General features: G+C 43.6%; 1 protein-coding gene across 12 annotated transcripts in view; it reads right to left on the bottom strand.

Annotated features, from left to right (window-relative positions):
* The window catches only part of Chi (LIM domain-binding protein 2 Chi), a 144,169-nt gene that overhangs the window by 60,673 nt on the left and 68,873 nt on the right, over nucleotides 1-14,623 (bottom strand). Inside the window, exon 1 of one of the 12 annotated variants that reach the window (XR_010889617.1) lies at nucleotides 9,855-12,592. The exons of 7 other annotated variants lie outside the window; for them this stretch is intronic. Coding sequence is in view for 2 of the 5 variants with exons in the window: in XM_067352857.1 (XP_067208958.1) it covers nucleotides 9,855-10,723 (869 nt within the window). In the remaining 3 variants the exon portion in view is untranslated. Of the gene's footprint in view, nucleotides 1-9,854; nucleotides 12,593-14,623 lie in introns of those variants that run through there. 4 more of the 12 variants (XR_010889618.1, XR_010889623.1, XM_067352857.1 and 1 more) reach the window with 4 other exon arrangements.

Below are 14,623 nucleotides of genomic sequence, written 5' to 3'. Positions count from 1 at the left end.
TCCGCAGAACTTTCTTCGAGTACCACGAAAAGGTGGGATCGGAGATACGATCGGATCGGATCGGCGTGACGGACAGCGCGTCGATCTGGACGTGCCAGCGGATTCTTGACATTTTAAAATCTCGCGCACCTACGCAATACGCGGGACGCGTTATGCAATCACGATGATGCAAGAACGGCGACACGGCGAACGCACGTCGATATGCAACTCGACGTACGTCCTGCCGCATGACGCGAGAGTAGCCGACGTGATTTAGGCTAATATCTCTCGCGTTATACAACAAATTTGTCGAACGTCCAACTAGCGACAGATTACAAATAATATAAATATCGGATAAATTTGTAAAACCAATTCCTTGCCAACGTGACTCAAATTTGTATTATGTATTTTTATCGATTGTGACTAAAGAATAACAGAAAGGAGCAAAAGAGAATCAGCGAAACTGCGATCGACGTTGAAGAATGTTGATGAAACCGGTTCTTTATGTCATAAATGTTGAAAGACGCTCCCGTTCGACCTCGCACTTGGTCGTGCATTGACTTTGCGCGTTCGCGATGAGAACCGCTGATACGTAGTCAGAACGCGCGCTCTTCGGCGCAGGTAGGTCGCTTGAACCCACGGCTCTCTACGGAATATACAGACACTTGGCGAGGTTCGTGAGGTCGCGTGCGCTGCATTTGGACGGCTAGCGTTAATCTCATTATTTATAGTGTACTATTTGATTTGCCGATCGCTCGTTATTTTCGCGCGACACACATGATTCGACGCCGAAACCGCCTCCAATCTAAATCATCGCGATGCTTGCATCTAATTTTGCTAATAGCACAAAATTGGACAATTCTGTGAGTTTTCACAACTACTTTCAAATTTTGCATTCAGTCGGCATACTGCGAGATACGCTATTAATCATCGCTTTGCGAGAATGATGGATTGCAACAATAATAAATCTATTACGTGACTTCTGTTACAAGAAGACATTTATATAATTTATTTTCTAACGAAGAATTTATTTTTCCGTTCATTAAATGGTACATGTAAACTTCTGTCTTTGTTTAAATATGAGAATACTGCGACTCGAGAATGAACTATTTGTTGGCGCGATAAAATCGAGCAGAAGTGCTCCTTTATTTATGGGGTATCGTCAAATCGAAATAGCCGCCTGTATAAAAATAAACGGTCCGAATCGCCGAGGCCGTGACAGTGTCCGTCGTTAAACAGTCACGAACTCGTTTCTTTCCGACGCGCACCACCGACGATGAAGGTGACGATGTTAATCGCCCGAGCCGGAGACAGATCGTTAGGCCACACATTCGCGTGGCCGGGATCCGGATAAACGTTGTTGCCGAAACTCTGAATGAACGAGTGAATGAATAAATGGCGCTTTGTCGTAAACGTTTCGTGAGTGGGCTAACGAACGTTCATGTCGAGCGCGAACTCGCACGCGCGCTTTCGCGCCCGGAACGCGACGGCATTTTATAAATAAGCGCGACACGCGCGCGCGACGCACGATCGTCACGCTGCCGTTAAATGCAAGACAAAAGAGAAGCTGTCACGGCGATTTAATCAACGTTACCGTTTCTGGGCAGATTATCAAATTCGCGGCGTCTTCAATTCAAGGAGAGACGCTAATATTTTTTGCAACCTCGATCCCGTGCGAACTGTCTCAAACTTTACGAAGGTATTTCGGGGATAAATTCTTGGACTTTATTTATGCGGGGCTGCTGCACTCCGCGCCAAATAAATCGTAACAAATGAAGACAAATGACCGGTATTTTTGCTTCCACGTAACGCGGTGTTTAACTCTAAATGAATAAGAGCTCATATTACTTTATGTAATCAATTTAAATTGAAATGACGGACAAAGATAGTGGGGCATAAAGAACCGAACAAGGGTGCCGGTCGAAAAATAATCAAGCGAATAATACCAAGCGTATCGTTACGCGTCGTCGGGCACGCCGTCAGCCAGCGTGATCCCGACAGGCGCGCTGCAAGCCAGCCGATCGTGCACAGAGCTCGAGGGGAAGTCCCTTCGCATCGACGACACCCGATAGCGATTCGTGAACGCCCGTAGATAAGGGGCTGTTTACACTGACGTCCGAGAAATGCAGCCTACGTGTAAACACGCGCCGGCGCTGCAGCGATTCGTGAGGGATCTTCTTTAAGTGGGTGTAATCGAGGAACCTCTCGGGGCAACCTGACCCATAAAACTTAACGGGTCTGACGTACGTGTGTGTGTATAGATCGGCTATCGAGTATCGAGCCGAGATAAGGGAGTAAATGAGCGGGTCGGGTAAATCAAGGGAATCTCGTAACGCCATTGATCCCGGCGCGCGCGAGTGGTGGCTATCGTCGTTTCACGGTGAATCCCCTCACGCGAGGTGATTATGCACGTTGAAATCATAATCGATACGCTCAGCACGTATCGATTCATAAGGCGTGATCGACCCGCTGAAGAGGCCGCGCATCGTCCGCGAGTTTTATCGGCCTCGAGACTACATCCATATTAATTTCGCTAGAAAGTATCTCGCCCGTGCTAGAATTATGTCCCATTAATTTTAAAAAGCCGTAAAAAATGCACGCAATATAAAATTGATTGCGTAACGCCATTCACTCGTCTCACGCGAAAGTACTTTATAGTGCAGTAAAATATTTCGTCGGTTAATTAATGCAGATTTTTAATACGCGGTACGTGGCTACCCTTAAGAAATTCATATCGTCAACAGAAATTTTGGACACGGCCGTATTAATTAAATTAAAACTAATTGCCCGGCGAGTCCTAGTAATTTACATTTGGTGTGCTATTACACCGAGGTTTCTAATTAAAATAAACACAGCTTCGTTTGCTAAGTCTAACGTTGCGCCTGGACGGATGCAATCCTTGCGAGAAGAAAAGCTTGACAATCCGGGGAGACGTTTGCCAAATTACACCTGTCCCAAGAAACACCTGCATCGATGTTTCTGGATAAACCATGACTCACAGAGGCCTTTCTCTTCTTTATTGTCGTCCTGTCGTGAACTTGTACTACTCCCACCTTTTCTCCTTTCGATAATTCCCGACGTCAACTGTGCTACCTAACATTCATCTATCCAGCAAACTCTTGTGTCGACTTAAATAAATGTTTGTTTCTTTAGAAAAGAGAGAATTTGGCTTAAACTAATATTTTCAAAAACTTCTTTTCAATCAATACTGACTATAATGTGCAATACTAATATTTATACGAGAACCGAGAGAAATTTTTAAAATGTAGATTTTTGCGTTGCGAAGAAATTAAAACGGAATTATTATATCCATGTTATCTACTTAAAATATATACGCATTATACAATTTATAAATTGAAAAGAATAAAGATGCAAAATATAACTTTTCGAAAAAAAATTTAAATTAAAATTTTGTTTCAAACTGCGGCATTAATACCTCTCTCCATTACGATAAAACGTAATACGACTCAAAGAATTTACGTACACTCACCATACAAAGTTCTGTTTCTCATCCGTAATTGGCCATCCAATTATACAGATTGAACGTACCTGACGGACGGACGAACGGACGGACTGTTTATTAAAAAAATTTACATCAATGTAACCGATACGAATCGCTGATTGCATGGAAATTAACCTCGCCGGAGCGAGAAGAAACATTGCGCGCGGTATAGCAACAAAATCATTTCACCGGCTCGATAATTCTTTCGCCGCCCCGGCGACTTCCGGCGCGCGATCCATATGCATCATGCACGTGTGTATATACGCTCCCCCTTGCCAGGCGACGGGGAGGTGTGCGCACCGCGAATGCTCGCCTTGAACCTGCCGCGCGCGAAGAAGTTTCACGTGAAACTGGAACCGACCGACGATACGGCCTGATACGCTCTCTGCGCACGGCTTTATGCACAACGATGACGACCGGCGTCGTGTCTATCCTCACATGCGTCCTCGGCAGAACGAGTCTTTCCTCTTTCAACGATTCCCCCCCTCGCACCCTCGATTCCCTTCGAGTTGACCATCGAAAAAAAAAGTTTTGTAGCCTTTTCTCACTTCGCTCTATTGTATTACTGACAACAGTGAAACTTTTGCTCGACAATCGCAGATTTGATACTATCAGAAAATTGTAGATTTGTAACAATATAATGTTACGATTTTAATACGTGCAATTTGAAAAATTCTCATCCTTTAAAGTCATTGTTCTCCGGAAAGCAACAAAGAAAAAAATTCCCCGATATTTCCTGTGTTTTAATCATTTAAAGGACTATGGTAGATAAATCGACTGCATGCAGAAAATCCAATGAAAATAACCAATTGTCTAGACAGAGGGCGATTGAAAATTCATTGATGATCTTGCAGGATAACAAAACAAAAGAAATACAATAGAAATGCATTAGATTAATCACCCTAGATTGCAATATTTCGCTTGAGATATTTTAACATTAGTCTAATATCCAAGAAGTTGCTATATTGCAAACGTGAAAAATGATATTACACAGTTCTTTTTCGAACGGTGAGAAGAATTCTCCGAATGATTAAATATGCCGATTTAATCGAACGAATCGTGATAAATCTACGCTTCCGTCCAACGATAATTATTCGAGTTCTTGCCCGATGCAAAAGTAAATCGCGATCGTAGAGTTCTCGAATAGTCTCGCTGATTCCCGCACGTGCGCGGGTTACATCCGTACCGACGCTCACTTTATACACCCTGTAACTAACTAGAAACATAGTACGTGCCACTCGCTAATCCCGCTCTAGTCGCGCTAAGGGAAAGCCGCTGGAAAGACAGCCCGCGGTGTCTCGCGCGAAACGAGAAACGACTGTGTTGCAAAAACAAGAGGAGAATCGCCTTGCATCGAAGAGCACGGCTGTTATTATTGTACGCGCTTAATTGTACAAAGCGTTCTGGTAACTGGAGATAGCTGCATCGTCGCTGATACTAAATAACGCGATCTCTCTCATGGATATCTATGATGGTCTATATTCAGTGCCAATCTATTTCACGACCCCAATTTATAATAAAATTTGCACCTCAAATTTCAGAAATACACGCTTCGATAAATTTGAAAATCATTTTAGTGCAAATTCAATTGCCACTTTTTTCTCAGTTACAAAATCAAAGATTGAATATTTTATAAATATCGTATAAAGAAAAGTAAATAAAAATTTTAAAGATAAATTTTATTTTAAATTAAGTACAGTGATAAGTAGGACACATCATTTTATCTCTAATATTAACTCATTGCGTAATTAAAATCGATATAAATTTCCACCAAAGAAAAGCTTAAAGTTTCTTTTAAAAAAAAACTTAAAAAAAAAGAGAGAAAGAGAAAAGATGTGTTGCGTAAAGAAAATCGATGTTTCGAGACCCTCGAAGTAAAGCAAGGTGCCGATTCGCTTTCGTTGCGAAGCGATCAAGGTCCTTCTTATCCTACCAAGAGGCCCGCGATAAGATAAGGCCACCGGCAGCGCTGTTACTTCCGATCGCGCTTTAAACACTTTTCATCCGCACTTTGGTATTCTCCGTCACTATTCACGATCGCGCAAATTAATTAACTTTATTTTATTCTGCGTTGCGATTCGGCACTCTCGCGTTTTTTTTTTTGCTTTTTCCCCAGCGTATCATACACGCGTCACGAGTCCGATGCAATAAATTTTTTTTTAACGATGATATTAACATCGTGCGAGACCAACGCGCTGTCACGACAGCTCAAGCTGACTGTCACCTTCGTTGTCCTAGAATATGTTTGCACACGTGCTCAGAACGTTTTGCAGCGATTACAAATTTCGAGAGCACGGTTAAGCTATCCGATGCGTCATCGCTCGCTTCGCGATAACGTGTGTGCTTTTTTCCGAGCGAATGCGAAACACATCTCTCACGAGCACGCATAATCTCAGTATGCAGTCGGTGCAAATATTTGAATGATGTAATGCCACGGTATACCGATGAATTTTAAAATAAGAATTAAGTATTGTGCTTTGAAATTATCGAAATTGCTCTCGAGAAACGACAAAACGAAAACTTATCTTTATGTAGGAAATGATGGTACGTTATTCAAGAGATAGAGAGTTTATATAACAGTGACGCATACTTGTGTAACTATATTCTATTATATAAAATGTTGCATATTTTAACCATAATCTCGCGTACTGCGTGCCATGTGTCAATAATGTACGTATGTAAATAATGGAAAATTCTCTAAAGTTGCACAATTCGCCGCAGTAGAAAAAATCAGCAATTCAAAGTTTATTCAGAGAAAACATCAGAAATCTATGGAAGAAATGCTATGGTATTGAAGCAATATCCACTGATGATAAATGATACCGGATTTTCCCAAGCTACGAAGTTATATACTGAGAAACTCAGTTGAGTGTTACAAAGTCAAAGTAATTCAACGACAGTACATAAACGGAGGCTTTCTTATCTGTCGGCACGCGTAACATATCGCGACTGTAATCTTATGAAATGATATTAGCCGAAGCTTAGTTCAACTAAACACAAATCCACTCAAAAATCACTTTTACATATGTCGCAAGGCATGCCGAAAGAAATATTATAATAAATAAAATTTTATTTTTCACTTACATCCCTGGCACTTTACTCGAAATTTCTCACACAAAATATTCGGAAATAATTTTGAATGCTGTACAATAAAAGAAAATTGTAATCAATAAATTCTCGTCGATAGTCAATTAAATGTTACAACCGGCGGATGAGTTAAGCATTTCGAACGGACGTTAAATGGGATTGTCGAGTACGTTAAAAAGAAAGCTTTTGCCACAATGCTTCGCCAGCAAAGTAGCATCGTCATTCGTACGAATGTAGCAGGGTGGAACGCTTATGTTAATGAGCCCATACGATTATCAGACGGGGACGGCGAGCGGAGAGATGATGTCGAAGCGATAGAGACGTTCAGACCGGATACGAAGAAGGCCGAAGAAGAGAAGTACAGGATAATCGTCATCGTGCGCATATCGACGTTCTTAACCCCTGACTATTTTTCTTCGCGAGGCGAGCTCCGATGAAGAAGGAAGTCGCGGACGAACATGTATGCACACCTGCGCCGGGAGCGCACCTCCCACCTGCGGGACACCTGAGGCACCGAGAGATATCCCGACGAAGACGACGACTTTCGACGCACCTGACAGGCACAGCGTATCTCGCATAACTGATAATTATCCCTCTTGAATCGTGGCGCGATGCACGACGACGAAATTTCGCCCGTGAAAACGATGTTCTCTGTATTATTTTCCATTATTTTCGCGAGAAACAAATAGAGCTTTTATATGTTTGATGGACGCAAAAAGTACAGACATATTGTGTTAACGAGTGAACTTTCGATAGACCAATCGGTCAGTTTTAATTGTTCTTTTTAATAGTTATTGCCGATCTAATCTTGGCGAACCTGCTTCGAAATTGGCAATTGGCAATCGCATCAGAGAACTTTGCAGATTTTTGGCGCTACCTATATTATACTATTCTCAACTACACTGCTGGAGTTGACTGTGCAAGTGACCAGGAAGATCCTCGTCAAGGTACGATAACGGATTCTCGGAGTATACTGTTACTACGCCTGAGAGAACATACTAGTGAGCGACTACCGGACGATTGACACGGAACGAAGTATTAAATAAGTCGTAAAAAAATTGTCTAAAAATATCCGCAAAACAACACACGTTGGTCCGATAAAGAATACTTTCGAATTAATCGAAGACCGGCCGTGAATAATTTTAACATTGACGACAATTTTTATATTCCCTACTTTAATTCATTTCTTTTCCTCTCATTCGGGACAAAAATCAAATACCTTCTAATGATGAATTTAACAGACATTATGAAATCATTAATTATATAGTTACTCGTTAATAGTTATTTAAGCATTTCAATTTCAATAATTTTATTATTAAATGTTACGAAATATTGTCGCGCTGACCCCGCTTTCAATTACAATTGACTCTGTATCTTTTCATTTTTTATCACATAAATCATATGCTAATATATTCCCATTACAATCTGTTATATAAAATTGCAGAATGCAAACAATTGCAAAAAAAAATCTAGAAATAATCGATTAATATGCGAATTCTTTAATATTGCCATCTATCAACAGTATTACTGCATATCAAATATACATCAATGTTTGCGTTCTAAAATAAGAATGTAAAAACAAATCTTTGACACATAAAGAATTAATCATTGATTAGAAAAACTATTCTCCGTACAAACAGCTAAGTATGTCATGTCATTATCAATGACAACAAGCAAAAATAAGACAGTGCATAAGTGACGACAAGAGCTGAGCTTCGCGGGAGATATCTTCGACCACGCGATACAGTTTTCCGTAAAACCTCGCGTGACTGCCCGCCAACCACCTTCTTTCCCTCCAACTCCAATCCTTTCTCGCGCAGACCCGAGAAAAAGTTTACATATGCCTTCATACAAAGTTCCGCCTCGATCCGAGAGACACACGTGCGAGCGTTCTTTCGCGTGACGGCAAATTGTTACAACAGATTATTTATTTGTATCTTTATAATTGGCAGTTTGGAAATTTTGCACTTCCTATACAACAAAGAAATAGATTTTTTTTTAAATTAACGATATTAAGCATCAGATACTTTTAAAAATATCTTAGGTTAGAACTATTCGATTTAAAACATTACATTAGATGTAAATTATCAAAGATAAAAAATTTATGTAAAAATATTCAATGATATGCTCAAGAATAATCTAACAAAGTAATAATCAAATGTATAAAAAATAAATGTAAATAGATAGATATAGATAGTATTCGGTACGAAATCTGTAATCAAAAGAAATTATGTCATTTCTGATAAGTCTGTAGAATTCGAATGTCTTCCGCAGTAATCTGCGGAATTGCTTTAAAATACGACGAAGATTTCGGAGAGAAATAAGCGGAAAACACGTGGCTTTCTCGATGGCGAGCGCGATATCAACAACGTACGTATTTATTTTCACGTATGATCGAGTATGCAAATTATTCCTCCTGTCGTAATTTCAACATTATAGCGCGCTTATTACAGTTGCCACAGCAGGGAAGCACTATTAACCGTATCGATCTTATGAAAATTGCTCCTACCGAACGCGACTTGATGCTAACGGCAAATTTCTTAGCAACTAGAACCCAGCATCGATTTTACGCGCCCGAGTCCTTGAGTTATGTTTTTTGCAGCATAATCCCGTAATCAACTTTGAACTCGTAGTGCGATAATTAAGTAAAAAAAAATCTTACAAAGTTACATCGACTAAGTCTATCTACCAGTAAAAAACTGTGAGAAAAAGTCGCAACGCAGATTGCATAAAATTAACTTTTTTAGAAACATTCGCCAAGTCAGACAGTTGTCATAAAATCTTATTTGCTTCAAACGATGTGAATCAGCCACGAAGTGGATCGCGATTTTCAGAGAATTAGAAATAAAATAATAAAATTCATTCTGCATTGACATTGACAATGCGAAATATCAATCTCTCGTGTAATTAACAGAGAAATCTTGAAATCAATTAATCGTTACGGGCTGTGCGTTCAAATATCAGCTCTCAATAAGTTTTTAATTAATTTAAGAGTTTTTAAGAGAGGGCAATGAAAATATTGTAATATGATTTAACAATTGTCAAATATATAAAGTTTATCAAATGCATAAATATAAAAAGAAAAATATTAAATATTAAGTGATACAGAAATTATGAAGCATTTCTCTCGTGACTGACGTCAAGTCTAATAAAATAATCTTCTATTACAATAGCTTTCATCGCCCCTCAGAACTTTGCGACATCAATCAACAAAATTATTCGTGAAAAATTGTTGCCACCACCTCGGAAAGTATGCGCGGTATCATCAGTTGTCTTTCGAATTTACCTGAAGTAATGAGATCCGAAAGGCGAACAGAAAAATGGATCATTCGTGTGCATGTGTGGCTGTCCAGGTACTCCCGGTCCCTGAGGATGCGCGTGCGGACCCATCGGACCGCTGGGTCCCGGTCCGCACATGCCAGGTGCACCTTGGGGCTGCATACCGGCCGGTCCCATCATACCGGCCGGGCCCATCGGATGGGGCGCTGCTGGGTGATGCGGCGAACCGACCATGTGGGGTCCCGGATGATGGGGATGGGGCGAGGGTCCGCCACCTCCCATGTGCGGATGAGGCGTGTGCGGTGACCCGCTCATCATGCCATGAGGTGGCAACGGATGAGGGCTCGGCGACGCGCCGTTCAGATGGGGCGCCGCGCTTACGCCGTGCGGGGTTGGCGGTCCGCCGTGCGTCGGCGTTGTCGCCGGCTGCGGCGGCGGTAGACTCGGGGGCCCGGTCGGGCCTGTACCCGCGAGCGGCGGCAGCGGGCCGTTTGCCATGTTGTTGAGTTGGGTAAGCGACGCCGCCGCCGACGCCATCGCCTGTAAAGGATTCGTGGCGCCGCTCGCCGTATTGATACCTAGAGCGTTGTTGCCGAGATGGTGATTGTTGTTGAGATTGCCGCCACCGAGTACGGTATTATTGTTGCTGTGGTTGATGCTGTTGGGGTTGATGTTGCTGTTGCTATTAGTGGCGACGCCGCCGCCGAGGGATTGCAAGGACGGCGGCAGCGGTGGCGAGCCGGCGGGGGGTGCTGCCGGGCCCCCGAGGCACCGGCCCGACGGACCGGGGGCGGTTACGCTGCTGGGCGCTACCGGCACGCCGGCGTGGAGTGAGATTCCACCTGGAGGGCGCTGTGCCACGCTCACCGCCGGCATTACTCCCCCCTCCACGACGCCCTTCACCCTCTCCTCGAACTCCCGCCGGGGTTTAGACTAGAGTGCGAAGCGCGTTCCTTCTTCTCTTCCCTCTCTGTCTCTTTCCCTATCTTCTCGATGATATCCCGCTTTCTCTTTCACCCTTCTTTCTTCCTTCTGCCCTGCTTTCGGTAGTCGCACAATGCCTCCGTGTTTTGCTTTCTTTCGCACTCCTCTTCTCCTCCGAACGGGCTCTCGCTCCCGTTCTTCTTCGATCTCGAGCGACAGAGTTTGATCTGATCACGTCTTAACCGCACCACGTGCCAGCCACTGCACCGCGTTTCTTGCGTCTTTCACATGTGTCACTTTCGAATGTTTAGTCTTCGAAGCGCTGCAAAACTGAATACACTTTTAAAACTATTCAAGTATCGACGACTTTAAGTTACATCAACTCGATCTTTCTGTCACGATCACTGCGAAGGGGATGTTATGTATCACTGCACATTGTAGGAAGCATGAGTATGCCCCTGGGGGCAAAGATGAACGAGGAGCAAGCACGTGTTATCTCAGTATGCACACCGGACGGACGATGTCGTGGCGGACGTTTCGAACTTTCTTATCGTGTTGCACGTTACACGATCACCTTCACTGTCGAAGAATTCGTCTCGTCCTGAATTCGCGAGCGATAACGGAGAGACCAGCCAGTCACACGAAAAGTCTCTTATATATTATCCCACGTATGAAGAAACGGCCACCTGTTCGCGTCCTTCCGCGACCAGCCTCCTTCCCGCGAAACTTTTCCGAGACGAATCTCTCTTCCCTAGCGCGCTTCTCACTCCCGCGCAATATTGCGATTGCACACTTACATCGGTCGGCTGCAATTCGCCGGTCACACCTCTCGCTCCTCACTTCAAGCCGCTCCTAATCTATAGGCGTGAGTGCGCGCGCGCTGTTTATACGTCAAAACCTGAATATAACGACGAGTACACTCCGGATCGCGTGTTCCCCGAACGCGCGGTTACGACATACTCGCGGCACGCAATCACCCAACACAAAAAGAGGGGGAGAGAGAGTTAATACCACTGGCCGTCGACGACGCGTCCGCTGCGGCACGTGGCCGTCACGTCGTGGTGGTCGGCGTCGCGACGCGCAGCAGCACCTACGTCGCAGATCAGCGCTGTTCGCCAGCCGGCCATCCTCGCACCTGGATTCGCCAATTTTCTCCCTATTCCTCTATTCCACCCACGCAGCCCGTTGTTACCTTCACACTCCGCGCCGGCTGCTGCTGCTGCTGCTGCTCCCGCGGGATCCTTCGCATCCCTTCTCTCCCTCTCCGTGGGCCCCCCTCAGTCGCCGCTCGGCGACCCGAAAACCAAGCCGGCGCGAGCACGCCGCTGCTCCCCGACCGACTGCGTTACGCGCCTCGGCATTCTCGTCGCGCGGCGCGCGCTTCGGCAATATGAAAAACTTTGCCGACGCCGGTGATTCCACTCCGCGATACTTCCGAATAAACACCGTTTTTCCCACTGATTCGTTCGATCTCTGTTTATCACGTAACTGTATGTGCGACGCGCGGCAATAAGACGCCTACTCTCGATCACTCAACACTCGTCTCGTTGCGTTGTTTACGTACGCGCGATGGAAGCGCGCTCGGTACAAACACTGAGAGCGTAGCACTGTTATGTATCCACACGATCGACGGACAAAGAAAGAGAAACGATAAACGCGTTACCGCCGCGCGCTACGTGTCACAGAACAACGAACGATACGAGCGGCACGAAACGAAGCACCACACTCTGTGAAGGCGCTCGCGTTACTGAGGAACGACGAACGCAACGGCGCTTCGGTCGGCACTCTTCGGCTACTCTCGAGAACGTTACTGGAGAGTAGCGGGGCGAGGTGAAGGGGGAAAGCGACGCGCGGTAGACGAGAGAGTGGGAGAAGAAGATCGTGGGACTGTTGGAGGGAGCGCCGGTACGGCAAGGGGGGCTGCTGCTGGCTGAAGGGGAACCTCATGCACGATGCTCGCGAGAATGAAAGAGGTGGAAGGGTGCCACGTGAGCGCCCGACGCTCAGCGTCCACGCAACGGACGCGCGGTCTTATCCTCACATGTCATTCCCGACGACCCTTTCGAGACACCGCGAAGATTCCGAGAATTGTGGCGGCAACGCGACATTATTCTTCCGCCTACGAATTTCTATGCACACACGAAATTTCGGAGTAGAAAGTATTTCGAAATTTCGTTCCGTGAGGATACGAGTTTACGTACAAAAATTAATGCAAAAGCAGCTGACGAATTTAATTGAAATTATATAATTGTAGAAAGTTGTATAATTTCTTTGCTCGAAGCGGGATTATTATTTAATCCAGTATATCGTGTGTGTCTAAAACCTATCAATTTTATATGCATATGCACATATTTTGAGACTGTGTAATCTGATTCCTTCTTGATGTATATTCATAGATAATGTATGTATTTTTTTTCTTTCAATTTATTATGAGTAAGTAGATTGCACGTGTTATGAGAAATATATATAACGCGTTTCCCAATCAAGTCGTGAGTTGTATTTAATGCGACGATATTGAAGAAATTCGAACGTACACATAGGATGTGTGCGCGTAACGAGATCCGGAAATGCCGGTGTCCGATTCCGTTTGGTAAATTATTGCTCGTGAAGGAGGAAGCCAGTATCTACGGTCAAAGTCGGCGAGGATACGAAGTTTCACTTTCCGTGCGATTCGAATCGCTCGAGAGAGACCCCTCCTCCCTCACGCTTTCTACCTCCTCGCAAGGATTGATTTGAGGGTGTCCGCTAGGATCACCGTAGTCCGGAAATCCGATTCATCGTAATCGGGGTCAAGTTGAACGTATTTGTACGGTACGAAGAAGAAGAATGACCCTTCGTCGTCTTGACATGCACCGACATGCCGAATTGACCAATCGATCCACAAATGTAAACACGCACAACTATATTTGCCCAGCGATTCGTCACACTTCGACATTATTTTTTCCATGAAAGTATAAAAAAAAAATGATAAAAATCTAAAACAGTATATTTATAATTAACTTTTTTAAATATCCGCATGTATTGGATATCATATTATCCAATTTAATGCAGACATTAAGATGACTATTTGATCGGATTTAATAACAATAGCCTATTTACTCTTTCCTTGAGCTTAGAATCAGAAAAAGTACATAAAAAATAATTTTTGGAAAGTGGTTAGACCCTGAACTAAAATTTATTATATGATACACGTGGTAGGTATAAATTTAACCATCGGAAATCTGCTGATTTGTGACAGGAAAATCACATTTTGAAGCGATGAGCGCCGGATATTTTCCTGATACAACGAAAATTCTTGTCCTTACTGACAAGCCGTGTCATCCGCAAACCGGAAGGCCATTCTCTCGAGAACACGAGTCGATTTCCGCACACCATCTCGATTTCTTTTTCGCAGTTGCCGCGGGGAAAGTTTCGGAGTTCATCGAATACCAAACTTGCACGCGATATCAGTTCGTATGAGCGTATAGCGATAGTATAAAATGAACAATACAATGATTCAATGCTTATGGCACGAGCTAATAATGTCCAAATATTTCTCGCAATTTAAGATCGCGACAAAATTCTATCAAAGTTGGAATATTAATTTTTTCGATCTATAGTTTAAATAGTGAAAATTATTTTTCTGCTAGTTGCACATTTTTATTATAAATTTATTCTAGACGAAATTAATGACGAAGTGCATATATAATTCAATCGTTTTAAAATATAGTAAAAAAATTAAAGTCGTGGCAAAAAATCATCGTTGCATTTCAACTGCGGACGAGTAGTAAACAAAGTCAGAAGATACGCGATATTGCGTGTCCCGATCGACCGCAAAGTTCGCACGATTTATTTTGCGGTAGGTCACGCGCA

This window comes from Linepithema humile, chromosome 4 (assembly GCF_040581485.1).
Source record: "Linepithema humile isolate Giens D197 chromosome 4, Lhum_UNIL_v1.0, whole genome shotgun sequence".
NCBI lineage: Eukaryota > Metazoa > Arthropoda > Insecta > Hymenoptera > Formicidae > Linepithema > Linepithema humile.
This window is presented reverse-complemented; position numbering and strand designations above follow the sequence as displayed.